Source organism: Notamacropus eugenii, chromosome 3, assembly GCF_028372415.1.
Source record: "Notamacropus eugenii isolate mMacEug1 chromosome 3, mMacEug1.pri_v2, whole genome shotgun sequence".
Lineage (NCBI taxonomy): Eukaryota > Metazoa > Chordata > Mammalia > Diprotodontia > Macropodidae > Notamacropus > Notamacropus eugenii.
The window spans coordinates 207112615-207126607 of record NC_092874.1 but is presented as its reverse complement, the minus strand read 5'-3'; the positions used below and the strand labels follow the sequence as shown (position 1 = coordinate 207126607).

At 42.0% G+C, this 13993-nt stretch overlaps 1 protein-coding gene across 5 annotated transcripts in view; it reads right to left on the bottom strand.

Annotated features, from left to right (window-relative positions):
- Window positions 1-13993, bottom strand: part of SLC25A18 (solute carrier family 25 member 18) — a 16500-nt gene extending 2507 nt beyond the window's left edge. Inside the window, exons 1-6 of one of the 5 annotated variants that reach the window (XM_072654142.1) lie at window positions 13774-13993; window positions 4847-4914; window positions 4278-4400; window positions 3994-4049; window positions 2016-2106; window positions 1448-1566 (exon numbers count right to left, since the gene is read on the bottom strand). In XM_072654142.1, the coding sequence (XP_072510243.1) occupies window positions 1448-1566; window positions 2016-2106; window positions 3994-4049; window positions 4278-4400; window positions 4847-4869 (412 nt within the window). In that variant the 5' untranslated portion in view covers window positions 4870-4914; window positions 13774-13993. The other 4 variants (XM_072654144.1, XM_072654141.1, XM_072654140.1 and 1 more) reach the window with 4 other exon arrangements.

Genomic DNA, 13993 nt, shown 5'->3' with positions numbered 1-13993 from the left:
CCTGACTTCCCCTTCTATGCACACTCAACCCTCCCAAGCTTCTTAGTGGTGGTAAGGGAGTAAGAGTGAGCTACATAGAAGAATCACTGAACCAAGTATTCCGTATTTGACAGAAATTTTCCAAAAAAGAGCACTGGAAAGCCCTTTTGTGACTGATGTTAAAGGGATAGGAGTATATCCTATGTGTTCCTTAAATGCAATCATTCATTCGTCTTTTTTTAATCTGTATAATTTTCATACATTTACTATTTCTGAAGTAGCATTTCCTTTTATTCTAAAACTCTCCACCTTCATCTTTCCATACTAAAAAGTCCCATTTTTAAAAGACACTCATTATCTTTCATCCCTCTATCCCACTGACCTCTTCAATGGTCCTCTTAACCCACTGTATTCCAGATGTTTTGGATTGTTTCTAATATCTTTCACTTGCAATGCTTGCTGGTCTTTTTAGCTACAAGAACAGCACACTAAGTTGAAAGTTTCATGGAAATCGTCAGTTGACGGTGCCACCCCAGGATACATTCCTAAGTCATAAATAATAATTTAGAGCATAGCTTGGATAGAAGTAGTTTGGATAATTTCCCCTAATACACCGTTTGCCCATTGAAATTAATTTGCTAATATTCTGTATAGTTTATCCCCGACAGTTAGACACTCTTACCTATAAGCACTGTCACCTACAATTTAGGGGATTTCACTGTGTGCCACCTTTTCCAGATTATGTCTAGATCAGGTTCCTGCCTTGAAATCTGAAAGCTCCCACTTTGGCACCTACATTCCACCCGTATTAAGGTTGACAAATTTTTTAAGCTACAGTCACTTAGAAGGGCCTGAGATTAACATAAATTAATAATAATAATAAGCACTTACTATTTCATACACATGATAGAAACATCAAGTAATGACCACAGCATTCATCAAGAAAAATTATAAAGTTAACTGAGTTTGCCATGCTTCTCAAGTTTTATCTTAATCATGAGTTCCTAGTAAAACATTGTAATTCACAGGTTGTTTGAATTCAAGGTACCAGGCCCCAAGTGAATCAGCTTTGAAAATAAAGGTGTAAACAGAAGCAAAAGTATTTAATCCTTATAAATGTAATCCTTATAAATAATATATGCATTAAGTTCTGAGACTTTGGAACTTAAGTTTGATTTTTGTTTGGTTAGGTTGGTTTGGTCCCAGGTTCGCCTGGGAGGAAAAAAAACACCTAGCTAAATTCTAGTCAGGCTAAGTATTTAGCCTGAGGATCCAGTCGTTGTCTCCCCCCCCCCACACCTCCCAAAGAAGAAAATGCTTTCCTGTGTCCTTCCCTGGTTTTTTTCTTCTGGCCCCCTTTCCTTAGGATTGGAGAGTCTAGCTTTGCATGTCTGAATGGGCTGAAAGACTTTTTTCACCCGTAAAAAGGACATAAAGAACCCAGTCTTTTACCCAATATAAGCCTCACCCAGACGTCCAGCATCCTGCAGCTGTATCTTCAGCATTTCCATGGGAGAGGTAACCACTGCCTGGCACACCCCAGCTCCACACCCAGCCAGCATCTCCCTTATCAAAATGTATTTTGACCTGCAGGATCAGCCCAGACACAAGCCCCAGAGAGACGAGATGGACAGTCAGACTCCTTTGTCGTATATGGATGCCCATCCTCACCCATTGAGACGGGTAAATTAAAGTGAATGGCCAAGATGCTTTTACTCAGCTGTACTCCCAATGATTGCCACTCAACAGCTAAGTAAATTAACAGCAACCCATGGGGGTGAGGAGTCCCCGGGGGCAAATTAGGGTGTTAGGATAAAAGAATTTGAAATAAAAGTTGAAACCATTAACAGTTCCCTGTTTGAGACTCAAATCACTAGGAAGAACAAGGTTTTGTTTGTTTGAAAAAAATTTCAAGACTGGTAGACATCCTAGAATTATGCCTTCTCACTTCAGTCTTCCTTCCCCTATTCCCAGTCTCTACCCACACTTCTCTAACCCTCTAGCCATGTTATTCAAGCCACCGTTTTGCCCATTACCCATCTTCTAAGAGCTGCTCTCTGAAGAAGTCATTGGCTGCCAGCTTGATAGCCTTCTCTGGAGTGACTAGGGTTAGGTTCACTGCTGCCCCTGGGAATTGATACAGAAAAATAAAAGGACTGATACAGTGCCAGAGGTAACAAGATACAAGAAGCCACTGTGCATATCTGGTTATATACATAATCAATCTGAGACCTATCTAATTATGTGAAATTGGCTTCTTAGAAAGGGAGTAACTAACAGTTTAGGGTAGTTCTGGTATACCTGTATTACCTGGGTTTGTTTTTTTTTTTAATTTGCAGATTCATTCAGTGTTGCACCTGTTTTCTACAAGTCCTCTGTTCTGCCTCTTAGAAAATAAACCAAACCCTAGAGGACAGGAAGTATCTCTAATTTTCCATGGATTTGTAGATATTTTGTATTTTTTTATGCCTGAGTATCTTTCTTTGCCCATTTTGGTCTCAGTTCCAAAGAGACTGGAAGTGTAACGTTGCCTATAATGCATGATTTTTCCAGTGCTGATCAGATCCAAGGTAGCTGCTTAATCAGAAAGGAAAAGGTCCTGGAAGAGATGGGAAAGATGCAAGAGGAGTGCCAGGAAGATTGAGTTATAAGTCATAATTCTGAATTCTGAACATCAGAGTAAGTTCTATGAAGTTTGGAGTCAAAGGGCCCCCTTTGAAGACTGAGGGCCACATGTGGCCTTAAGGCTGCAGGTTCCCTAACCCTACGACCATACTGACTCTTAATTTACTTGGGTGGGATGTTTTTTAAAAAATTTTCCTGAAAACCTTTAGATGAGTTTCTGGGAAACCCTATAAAATTAAGCTCCAACTCTAATCAATATCCTATTGAAAAGACTACATTAATTTAGTTTCACAATACTATGGTGAGGCAGCCATACCCTCTGACCTTGAACCTGGCTTCCTGATCCTTAAGCCAGTGGATGGAGAGCTGGCCTTGGAATCGGGAAGACCTGGGTTCAAGTTCCACTTCTAACACTTACTAGCTTGGGACTCTGGGCATGTCACATCATTTCTGAATGTACAAAGAAGGTGCTGGACCTGACTGGTAGAGGGAATTCCCTAGAACAGTGAAATCACTTCTTTCCCTATCCTAATACCATGTATCATTCCATAATGATATCTTGCCTTTTAACTGCTTAAATGATATATGGGGGCTTTAAAAAAAATAGCCTTTTGACAACATAAGTTTAAAAATTACATTTTTTTAAAAAGTCAGTTATCCTTAATAACATACATTAAGGTTTTCAGCACCACTTTGGAATCAGTTTATGGCACTTCAACCCTCTAAGCCTCAGTTTCTACATCTGGAAAATGACCTCCAGGTCTCTTCTAAGCTTAAGGCATCTATACTTCCACGACCTGCAAAATGGTGGTGTTAAAATAGATTATCTATGATCCTATGGTCTTTAAGGGCCCTTTTAGCTCTCACCATCTCCACAGCATTTACTGTCAATTGTTTACTACTCCATGGGCAGCTAGGTGGCACAATGGATAGTGCCAGGCCTGGAGCAGGAAGACCAATAATCTGTGAGTTCAAATCTGGCCTCAGACACTTAGCTGCCTGATTCTGGGGAAGTCACATAACCCTGTTTGCCTCAGTCCTTATCTATAAAATGAGCTGGAGAAGGAAATGAACCACTCCAGTATCTCTGCCAAGAAAACTCCCACCGAATTGGACACCACTAAAACAACTGAGCAACCACGCACGCCATTTACTCTCGCAAGGAGGGGAAGGTGGAGCAGAGGGGCATTACTTGTCCTTTCCTGAAAACCAAGGACAGACTGGGGGTCCCCTAATCGGCCTCGGGCTCTTCGCCTAGTCCCACTTAACGCCAGAGGGGCAGGGAGGCTGATGACACCTCATCTCCAGCTCTGGTCCAGGCTGCGGAACCACCCCAAAGGGCAGAGTCTGAAAGGCCTCGCCACTCCCGGGGGCCCCAGGGAAGCCCACCTCTGTACATGCCAAAGAAGCCATCTGTGCGCGAGGTCTTCACCAGGCAGTCCATCCTAGAAGAGAAAGAGGCAGGGGCATCTCCTGTTTCCCAGGCCCTCTCTCCGGCGCTGCCACTCTAGCCCGCAGCACGGATGGCCGCTCTTCTCGGTCCCGCCTGGGCCCCGAAGCCGAGGGTCCGAGCCTTGGCAAGATGGCAGGTCCGGGCGAGGGCCGGCGTCCCCCCCGCCCCCCGTCCCGCCCCCACCCGCTGGCGCCTGCCCAGCCCTGCAGCCTTCACCTACATTCCTTTGTAGGCCATCTTCCCATGCTGGTTCTGCAGCCGGGTCTTGGCCAAGTCAATGGGGAACACGCAGGTCACCCCCACCAGCCCTGCCACTCCACCATTGATGAGTTTCGCTGGGACACTGGGAGCAAGGAGAGAGAGGATGCGAGGGGGAGGGGGGGCATCAGTCCCCAGGGGACCGGGCGGGTGGGGGAGGGGTGACCCCGCTGCTCCAGGGTGAGCCAGGGTAGATCCTTCTGGGCTTGGGGGGGTCAGACACGCAGCAAGTGGTCCACGAGGAAAGCTGCCCCCCCCCCCCAGCACTGGGGCACGGGGCCGCTCACCCCCAACCCCTGCCTGCCCCTACCCCACTCTCCCCACATCGAGGGTGCGGACGAAGCCCTAGTCTCACCAGGTTTGGTCCCCACCTTCCCAGCAGCCCTGCATCGCTCCCACAATGCCTTGCGCCTGACAGCGCCTCAGGGGAAAGGGGCGGGACTTCCCTGGGGGAAGAGTGCAAGGATGCCCCCTCCCCTTGGGTGTGGCAGGAATTTGGGGTCCGCAGGGGAGGCCCAGCTCTGCACTTACCTAGTCTCATTAGCCATCACCATCCCCTGGGTGGGGCCCAAGGGGACCCCGTGAGGAACAGGGATGCTCTGAGGGGAGAAATAGCATCCATGTCTTCCGTCTGTCCTCCATGATCCCCCTCTCCCCCACCGTGGGGGGATCCTAACTCTTACCCATCTCTGACCCACGTTGGGACGCTGATGAATTCTCAGTAATTCCACCAGCGAGGGGCTCGTTGGGGTTAGCAAGCCCGGCTTGGCCCAGCTTCGCATAAACTAGGTTACCGCGTGGACCCTCCGCCCAACTTGCAGACGAGAGCACAGGAAACGGCAGCCGGGAGGGAGCTCTGCCCGGGGGAAGGGGTGAGGCCGGGAGGCAGAGGGGAGGCGGCAGCCGGGAAGGGTTTAGGGTTCAGAGCAGTGGGGAGGTGGGGGAGGGCCTCGGCAGGAGGGAGACCTGGAACTTGGGTGTGTGAGATACACAGGCCCTGAGATGGCTCACAGGAAGCCAGCCTACAAGGGATGAGGAGCTCTCAACCATGAATTTCTAAAGGATTCTGATGAGAAAGGGGGGGCTTGCCAAAAGAACTTGATGTGGATGCACAGATAAACCAACCACGGGCAATAAAAACAAGGATGCACAAAAGCTTGGCACAGCATGTGAGTGGTGCTGGCGGGCATGCTAAGGACAGCAAGAAGAGCTCTAAAGAGTTATCAAAGAAAAGGGGATGATTGGAGAATCTGCTGGATGGAACGATGGTGATGGCGGAAATACTCAATTCTTCTCTAAATTTTGTTTTCTCAGCTAAAGTATAATGTTTGAACTGGGAAAGGCAAAATAAAATAGGTTGATGGAGAGTTAAAACAGAAAAGAGGCAAGGAGATAATGAAAGAACACCTGGAGGAGTTTTGTCACCAAGCTGGGATGAACTACATCACAGCCTACTAAAACTGGCAAATGTTGTCAAGGATCACTGAAAGATTCTGGAGAAATGAAGCCCTGCTATGTGTTCAGTGAAGGTCAGAGGTCATTCTGCTTTTCAAAAAAGGAAAGAGTAATCTGCAAACTGGTGGCCAGTGACTTGGAGGTTAATTCCTGGCAAAAAATAAATAAATAAAACATTAAAAAAAAAATAATTGTTCATCAATGCCTCCAGATAGAGGTTCAGAAAACAAATATCTAAAGCCTGAGACCTTATCCCCCACACCCCAGGAACAGAGCCTGACTCTAACATAAAGTTAACAGTCAAGAAACAGGCCAGTTAATAATAAGTAAAAAAACCAGACTGTAGATAGCTACTTTTAAAGCTTAAAAAAAAAAAAAAGTGATCACAAGTCCAGGAAGAGTGATTGGAAGACCTTAAAAGGAACTTTAAAAATCAAATTAGAGAGGTTGAGGAAAAATTGGAAAAAGAAATGAGTAATGTAAAAAATGCAAGGAAATTGTGAAAAGAAAGTCAATTAGAAAAAGAGATCCAAAAACTTACCAAAGAAAATAGCTCCTTAAAAATTAGAATTGGGCAAGGGGAAGCTTTATAAAAACATCAAGAAATAATAAAATAAAATAAAAAGAATGAAAAATAGAAGAAAATGTAAAACATCTCATTAGAAAAACAACTGAAAAACAGATCAAGATACTATATCAGATTACCAGAAAATTACGATAAAAAAGAGTCGACACTTGTGCAATAAATTACTTCAGTAAGTTATTAAGATGTTCTGTGGGAGCCAAGATGGTGGAGTAGAAACACACAAATACGCTAGCTCCGAACCCACAGCCCATGAAATATCCGAAGTAAAGAGCCGCCAATAAATTCGGGAGCAGGAGAAGCCACATAATAGTGGAGCGGATAAGATTTCTGTTCCAGAGGGACCTGCAAACCTCTTGCAAAAGGTCCGTCACGCTGCGGACGCAGAGCCCAGCCCAGCCCTGCACCGGCCCCAGCAAGGAGAGGAACAGATCCGAGCGGACTTCAGGGACGGGATCTCCAGCAGCCGCGTGGGTCCCTCCACCCACAGGTAACAGGGGTCAGTGAGAAGGTCTCTTTGGGTGGGTCGAGAGGGGAGTGGGGTGCCCCCATACTCAGGCCCCCTTGGAAGGCAACAGCGGAGGCGGGAGCAGACCAGGGCTCCCCAAGCAGGCAGGAGCCTGGATCCATTGTTGAAGGTCTCCGCATAAACCCCCTGAGGGAACTGAGCCCGTGAGGCGGCCCTGCCCCTACCTGAGCACCTGAACTTAATCTCACACTGAATAGCAGCCCTGCCCCCGCTCAAAGCACTGAGGCTGGGAAGCAGCATTTGATTCTCAGACCCCAAGCGCGGGCTGGGAGGATCCGGAGGCGAGGTGGGTGTGAGGAGAATATTCAGAGCTCAAGTCACTGGCTGGGAAAATGCCCAGAAAAGGGAAAAAAACCAAGACTATTGAGGGTTACTTTCTTGGTGAGCAGGTTTCTCCTCCCCTCCCTTCTGATGAGGAAGAGCGGTGCTCACCATCAGGGGAAGACACAGAAGTCAATGCTTCTACATCCCAGCCCACTCAATGGGATCAGTTCTGGGAAAAGGTCATAAAGAGCCCAAACAATTTTCAAAATCATGTTAGAGAGGTGGAGGAAAAACTGGGAAGAGCAATAAAAGACTTGCAAGCAAAGTATGAACAACAAATCAGCACCCTGCTAAAGGAGACACAAAAAAATGCGGAAGAAAATAACACCCTGAAAAATAGGCTAACTCAATTGGCAAAGGAGGTTCAAGAAGCCAATGAGGAGAAGAATGCTTTCAAAAGCAGAATTAGCCAAATGGAAAAGGAGATTCAAAAGCTCACTGAAGAAAATAGTTCTTTCAAAATTAGAATGGAACAGATGGAGGCTAATGACTTTATGAGAAACCAAGAAATCACAAAACAAAACCAAAAGAATGAAAAAATGGAAGATAATGTGAAATATCTCATTGGAAAAACAACTGACCTGGAAAATAGATCCAGGAGAGACAATTTAAAAATTATGGGCCTACCTGAAAGCCATGATCAAAAAGAGAGCCTAGACATCATCTTTCATGAAATTATCAAGGAAAACTGCCCTGATATTCTAGAACCAGAAGGCAAAATAAATATTGAAAGAATCCACCGATCACCACCTGAAAAAGATCCAAAAAGAGAAACTCCTAGGAATATTGTGGCCAAATTCCAGAATTCCCAGGTCAAGGAGAAAATATTGCAAGCAGCTAGAAAGAAACAATTCAAGTATTGTGGAAATACAATCAGGATAACACAAGATCTAGCAGCTTCTACATTAAGGGATTGCAGGGCATGGAATAGGATATTCCAGAAGTCAAAGGAATTAGGACTAAAACCAAGAATCACCTACCCAGCAAAACTGAGTATAATATTTCAGGGGAAAAAATGGTCTTTCAATGAAATAGAGGACTTTCAAGCATTCTTGATGAAAAGACCAGAGCTGAAAAGAAAATTTGACTTTCAAACACAAGAATGAAGAGAAGCATGAAAAGTTAAACAGCAAAGAGAAGTCATAAGGGACTTATAAAAGTTGAACTGTTTACATCCCTACATGGAAAGACAATATTAGTAACTCTTGAAACTATTCAGTATCTGGGTACTTGGTGGGATTACACACACACAGATGCACATGCACACACACATAGAGACAGAGTGCGCAGAGTGAATTGAATAGGATGGGATCATATCTTAAAAAAAAAATGAAATCAAGCAGTGAGAGAGAAATATATGGGAGGAGAAAGGGAGAAATGGAATGGGGCAAATTATCTCTCATAAAAGAGGCAAGCAAAAGATTTTTTTTTAGTTTGGGGAAAAAGAGGGGAGGTGAGAGAAAAACATGAAGCTTACTCTCATCACATTCCACTAAAGGAAGGAATAAAATGCACACTCATTTTGGTATGAAAACCTATCTTACAATACAGGAAGGTGGGGGACAAGGGGATAAGCAGTGTGGGGGGGACGATGGAAGGGAGGGCATGGGGAGGAGGGTACAATTTGAGGTCGACACTCACAGGGAGGGACAGGATCAAAAGAGAGAATAGAAGTAATTGGAAGCAAGATAGGATGGAGGGAAATATAGTTAGTCTTATATAACACGACTATTATGGAAGTCATTTGCCAAACTACACAGATTTGGCCGATATTGAATTGCTTGCCTTCCAAAGGGAGGGGGAGGGGAAGGAGGGAGGAAAAGAAGTTGCAACTCAAAGTTTTAGGAATAACTGTCAAGTACTGTTCTTGCTGCTAGGAAATAAGAAATACAGGTAAAGGGGTATAGAAAGTTATTTGGCCCAACAGGACAGAGGAGAGGATGGAGACAAGGGCAGAGAGGAATGATGGAGAAGAGAGCATAGTGGAGACGGGGGCAATTAGAATGCTCGGTGTTTTGGGGTGGGGGGAGGGGACAAGGGGGGAGAAAATTTGGAGCCCAAAAATTCTGTGAAAATGAATGTTAAAAGTGAAATTAAAAAAAAAAAAGATGTTCTGCTGTGCACATGTTTTTTCTTTTTCCTTTTTTATTTAAGTTTATAATGTTTCTTTTTCCTTTCTTGCTATCTAAGTTTTAGTATTTGTCTAAAATAAAAAAATTACTAAAAAAAAAAATATTAAGGAAAATTGCCCCAAAGTTCTTGCATTAGAGGGTAAAATAGAAATAGAAAAAATCCATCTGTTACCACCTGAAAGAGATCCTAAAATGGAAACTCATGGGAACATTATAGCTAAGTTTCAAAGCTCCCAGGTCAAGGAGAAAACATTACAAGCAACTAGAAAAAAAATTCAAATATTGTGGAGCCACAGTGAGGATAACACAAGATTTAGTAGCTTCTACATCAAAAAACACTGAGGGGCATAGAATATAACATCCTAAGGAGCAAAGGACCTGGATTTGTGCCCAATAACCTACTCAGCAAAGCTGAATGTAATCCTGCAAGCCAAAAAAAAAAAAAAAAAAGAATATTTAATAAACTAAAGGACTTTCAGATATTCTTGAGGAAAAGCCCAGAACTGAACAGAAAATTAGACTTAACACAAATCAGGAGAAACACAAGAAAGTAAACTTGAAAGACCATAAGGGATTTAATAAAGTCAAACTATTTACTTTTTATATGGGAAAATGGAATTTGTAACTCTTGCCCACATAAGTCTTTGGACTGACAGTCAAGTGAGAGTAATTAATTTGTATGCTCACAACCTTTTACCTTCTGTCCCACACATAGTTAGAAGCACAGATAGCCATTATTAAAGTGTTGGGCTGTGAAAATTATAACAAAATTCATACAGAAAATAAGATAAAAATATCAGGAATATTAGAAAAATAAAGGAAAAATTAAAAAAAGGAAAATTAAAAAAAAAAAGCCTGCAAAGGAAAATTAAAGCTACCAGTTGTCAAAAATATACTACAACGCAATATTTTTTAAAAAACTCTGTGGTCTTAGAAAAGTGAAAAATAGGTCAATGTAATCTAACAAAGAACCCAGAAATAGAACCAAACGAAAATAAGATTGGTGTTTGATAGACACATATTAAAAACCACCGGGATGGAACATTATAATACAATTATGATGGAGAAGTATGAGGAATCCAAAGAAATCTGGAAGGACTTTTATGAAGTAATATAATGGGGAAAAAAAGCAGAACCAGAAGAAAGTACATACTATCATGATATGAGGAAATGTGAATGAGTGAAAAAAGGATCCTGAGAAGTTGTAAAGGCTGAAAAAAAGTTTTATAATACTTTATGTGCTAGAACTAAGTAATTTAGAAGCAAATAGTTACTAAGCAAGTTTGTTGTTTCTACTGATATTTAATGTTATAATAAAACTTTTAAGTAAAAAAACTACTGGGAATGGAATCACTACTGAAGCTAAATTGCTGGGAAAACTATAGCCCTATGGAAAATTTTTAAAAAGTGCGAAATTTGTAGTGGATACACTACAATAAACTAACTAGTTTGGTAATCTAAATATTTTTGAAATAAAAAAGCAATATTATAACAAATCTTTAACCATCTTTTATCAAATAGAAAAAAAACATTAGGAACAGAAATGATGGGTTTGGTTATACAAAGATAAGTGCCATATCTCTAAAATGGCAATGTTTTAACAAAAATTTACAAAAAAGAAAATATCAGCTAAATGTCTGACATCCAAAATCTATAGGCCAATTTACACGTATTTTCAAGGTCAGGTTCAAGGCTGAGGAGCATCTTGTGAGAGAGACTTCTACAATGAGAGAACAAAGAGTTTCTCTCTTTTCCTTCACCCCATTTGTCACAGCATCCAGCAATGGCTTGGCCAGAGGAAGACACTCTATCCAGGGATTTGAGAGTACAGTAGTGAGAGAGTAGAGAAGTATACTCTAGACAGATACAGAAAGTTACAGAGAGGAGCCAGGAGCTTTGAGAAGTGGGGAGAAGAGAGATGAGTATGGAGAGGAACAGACCCTGGGGACCAGCTAAATAATCTGCTCAGCAAAGATGTTTGACTTTGTTGTTAATAGCTCCCCTACCCCTAATCACTGTATATATAGACTATCTACTTATCTGGAAGCACCTTAAGCACAAAGTCTATCCTGACTTTTTCCTTTGTATCTCTAGCTCCTAGCATAGTGCCTGTCACATAGGAAGCACTTAAAAAGTGCTTGTTGGAAAATGGATCACAAGATGGAATTTATCAAACCCTAGCCTTGCCTGTTAAAGTTATTTTTAAAAAATTTCTATAATAGTACTGACTTTGCTTGCTTTGACAGTAGAGTTTCTTTCTTTCTTTGTTTTTTTTTTGGTAGTAACTGCTAGTTTTTAAACCTCATAGTGTTAAATTATAGTGTTATTGTTACAGCAATTTCTGATTTTTAAGGATTGAGTAATGGTGTAGAACACTAATTCATGATTACTCTAATTGTATTCTGAATAAAGTCTAACCCTGTGTAGCCTTTTTGTACAAAATAGACAAACAGAAATGGTCCTATTAGTTTCCTCTTTAATATGCCTAAAATAAGCAGGTGGATCATGTTTTTGATAAAAGATTTTATCAGGGATATGTCTGGGTAAGGGTCAGTAAGAACTGTTAGTTGGACAGTTTACCATTTGCCTTTTCTCTCAAAGTTGTTGTAACCTGCTGTGACACAGATGCTTCCAAGACAAAATGCAGTTATATTAATGGTTCAGAATTAAAGAAAACTTTTAGTTAAAAAAATGATTGTTGGTTTACTGATTGGTGGTCTCTGTGGTCCCTTTCAATTCTGAGGTTCTATAAAGATAGCTTATATAAAGAATTTTGGAAAGTATAAAGTTCTATATAATTGTTAGTCAAATGAGTTTCAGATTTTTTCTGAGAACTGGAAGGGAAGAAGTGTTTCAAGATGTTGGCAAGTCACTCCTAAATGCCAAAAGATAGCAAATAGAAAGGATGTTACCATCAAAAGAAAAATAAGGTGGAGGATGGGAAGTCCCCAAAAGGAGGGTCAATGTCCTTGACTATCTTATTAACTTGACTACTTCATACTTTTATCTACAGTTGGCTTCTAGCTTCTTTTCTCCTCCTTCACAACTCTCCTGGGTCCTTTCCATCCTGATCTGGGAGCCCCTTTTTTCTTCATCCTGGCTCCTGGGTCCCTCATTCCCAACCAGGAGACCCATATGTGAAAGCAGTATTAGAAACCACCGTTTCAGGACAATGCTGGAGAACCAAGGTCATCAGAAATGTTTCTACGAAGTAACTGCTTCCTTACCTTTCAAATGCTGACATACAAAACACATTCCTTGCTATATCACAGTGCTACAAAAATACCCTGGTTCATGTTTATTTTTATTTGCACTTGAACACCCCAAAAATCTTTGATTTCATTTTAAGAAGTTTCTTGAAGCACATAGGGTCATGCAGTCCTTTATCCACTGGATGACAATGCTACTTCGATTTTTGTTAGTGATGATTTGTTATTATTTTTTAGATTCATATAAAAACTAGGAGAGCTAAAAGGAGCCTCAGAGATCCAATTAAACTTTTTCATTTTACAGATTATGAAACTCAGCCCCATGGAGGCGAAATATCTGAAGATAAGTGCTCGAGTTGAGACTAGGACTCAGTTCTCCTCATTCCAGGTCCAAGGCTTTTCCCCATTACACTACACTGGATATCAAATATAATTTTAACCTATATGGTACAGGATGGGGGCCAAAGAAACTCTGGAGCTATCCACTTTTAATAGTACCAAGAAAACTGAAACATGAGACACAGAATAAAGTTTCATTTCACTCCAGAAATGAATAAAGCACAAATACGTTGCTTTTTGCCTGAATGTAACTTTTGCCTCACTTCTCAAAGAACCTTTGTTCTGTGTTCTGTTAGTGTTACACCCAGAACATCAGATTAATCTTCCTAAAAACCAGCTTTGAATAAAACCTTCAAAGGCAAGCAGTCAAAATCCTTATCTTTTTCTTGTCTCTAAGGAAATAATTTCCTTCCTGTTCTAAGTGCTACTTAATTCCCAACTCTTGTAACTCATTCAGTTCCCTTACTACGTTTGGGAGACACAGGAGAGAGCAATACAGTCCTTTATTCAGTCACTCCCCCACTTTTTTTTTTAACTAAAAGAGTTTCCCAGCACCTGTGATCAAACAGAGAAAACTTACCACCTTTTTTTCTTCTATTAGGTGCCTAGGGCTTCTTCCTGATACCAAGTTGTAGGCAGGATACCTTTTCCATATAACTGGGGAGGCAAGCTTATAAACTGCTGTCCCTTATGAATTAAGGGCAGGGTTTCCTCCCTCTTCTGTCACTCCTGGTGGCAGCTTATTCACTTAGGGGCATCAGGCTGGGTAGAGCTCTTCTAGGCCCTCCTCCATCTCCATTCCAGCCCCTACACCTCCCTCTGTGAGCCACTCATCCCTTTAAATAAGTTTAGTTTGCCACAGTAACCAAAAGAGGCTACCCACTTACCTGAGCCAAGTCCCACCTGCCCAGGCTAAAAGCAAGTAGATGTTCATTTGGTGACCAGCATTTGGATCAAAAGCTCAGTTTGGGAGAGGATCTCAGCCAGGCTGCTGGGGGAGGCCTCACCACACAATTACAGGCCTTCAATGCCAGAGAAAACTGAAGGGAGAGGAGAGTGAGGAACTGGAAATCGGGGAAAATTCAAATCAGTCATTTCCCAAGAAGC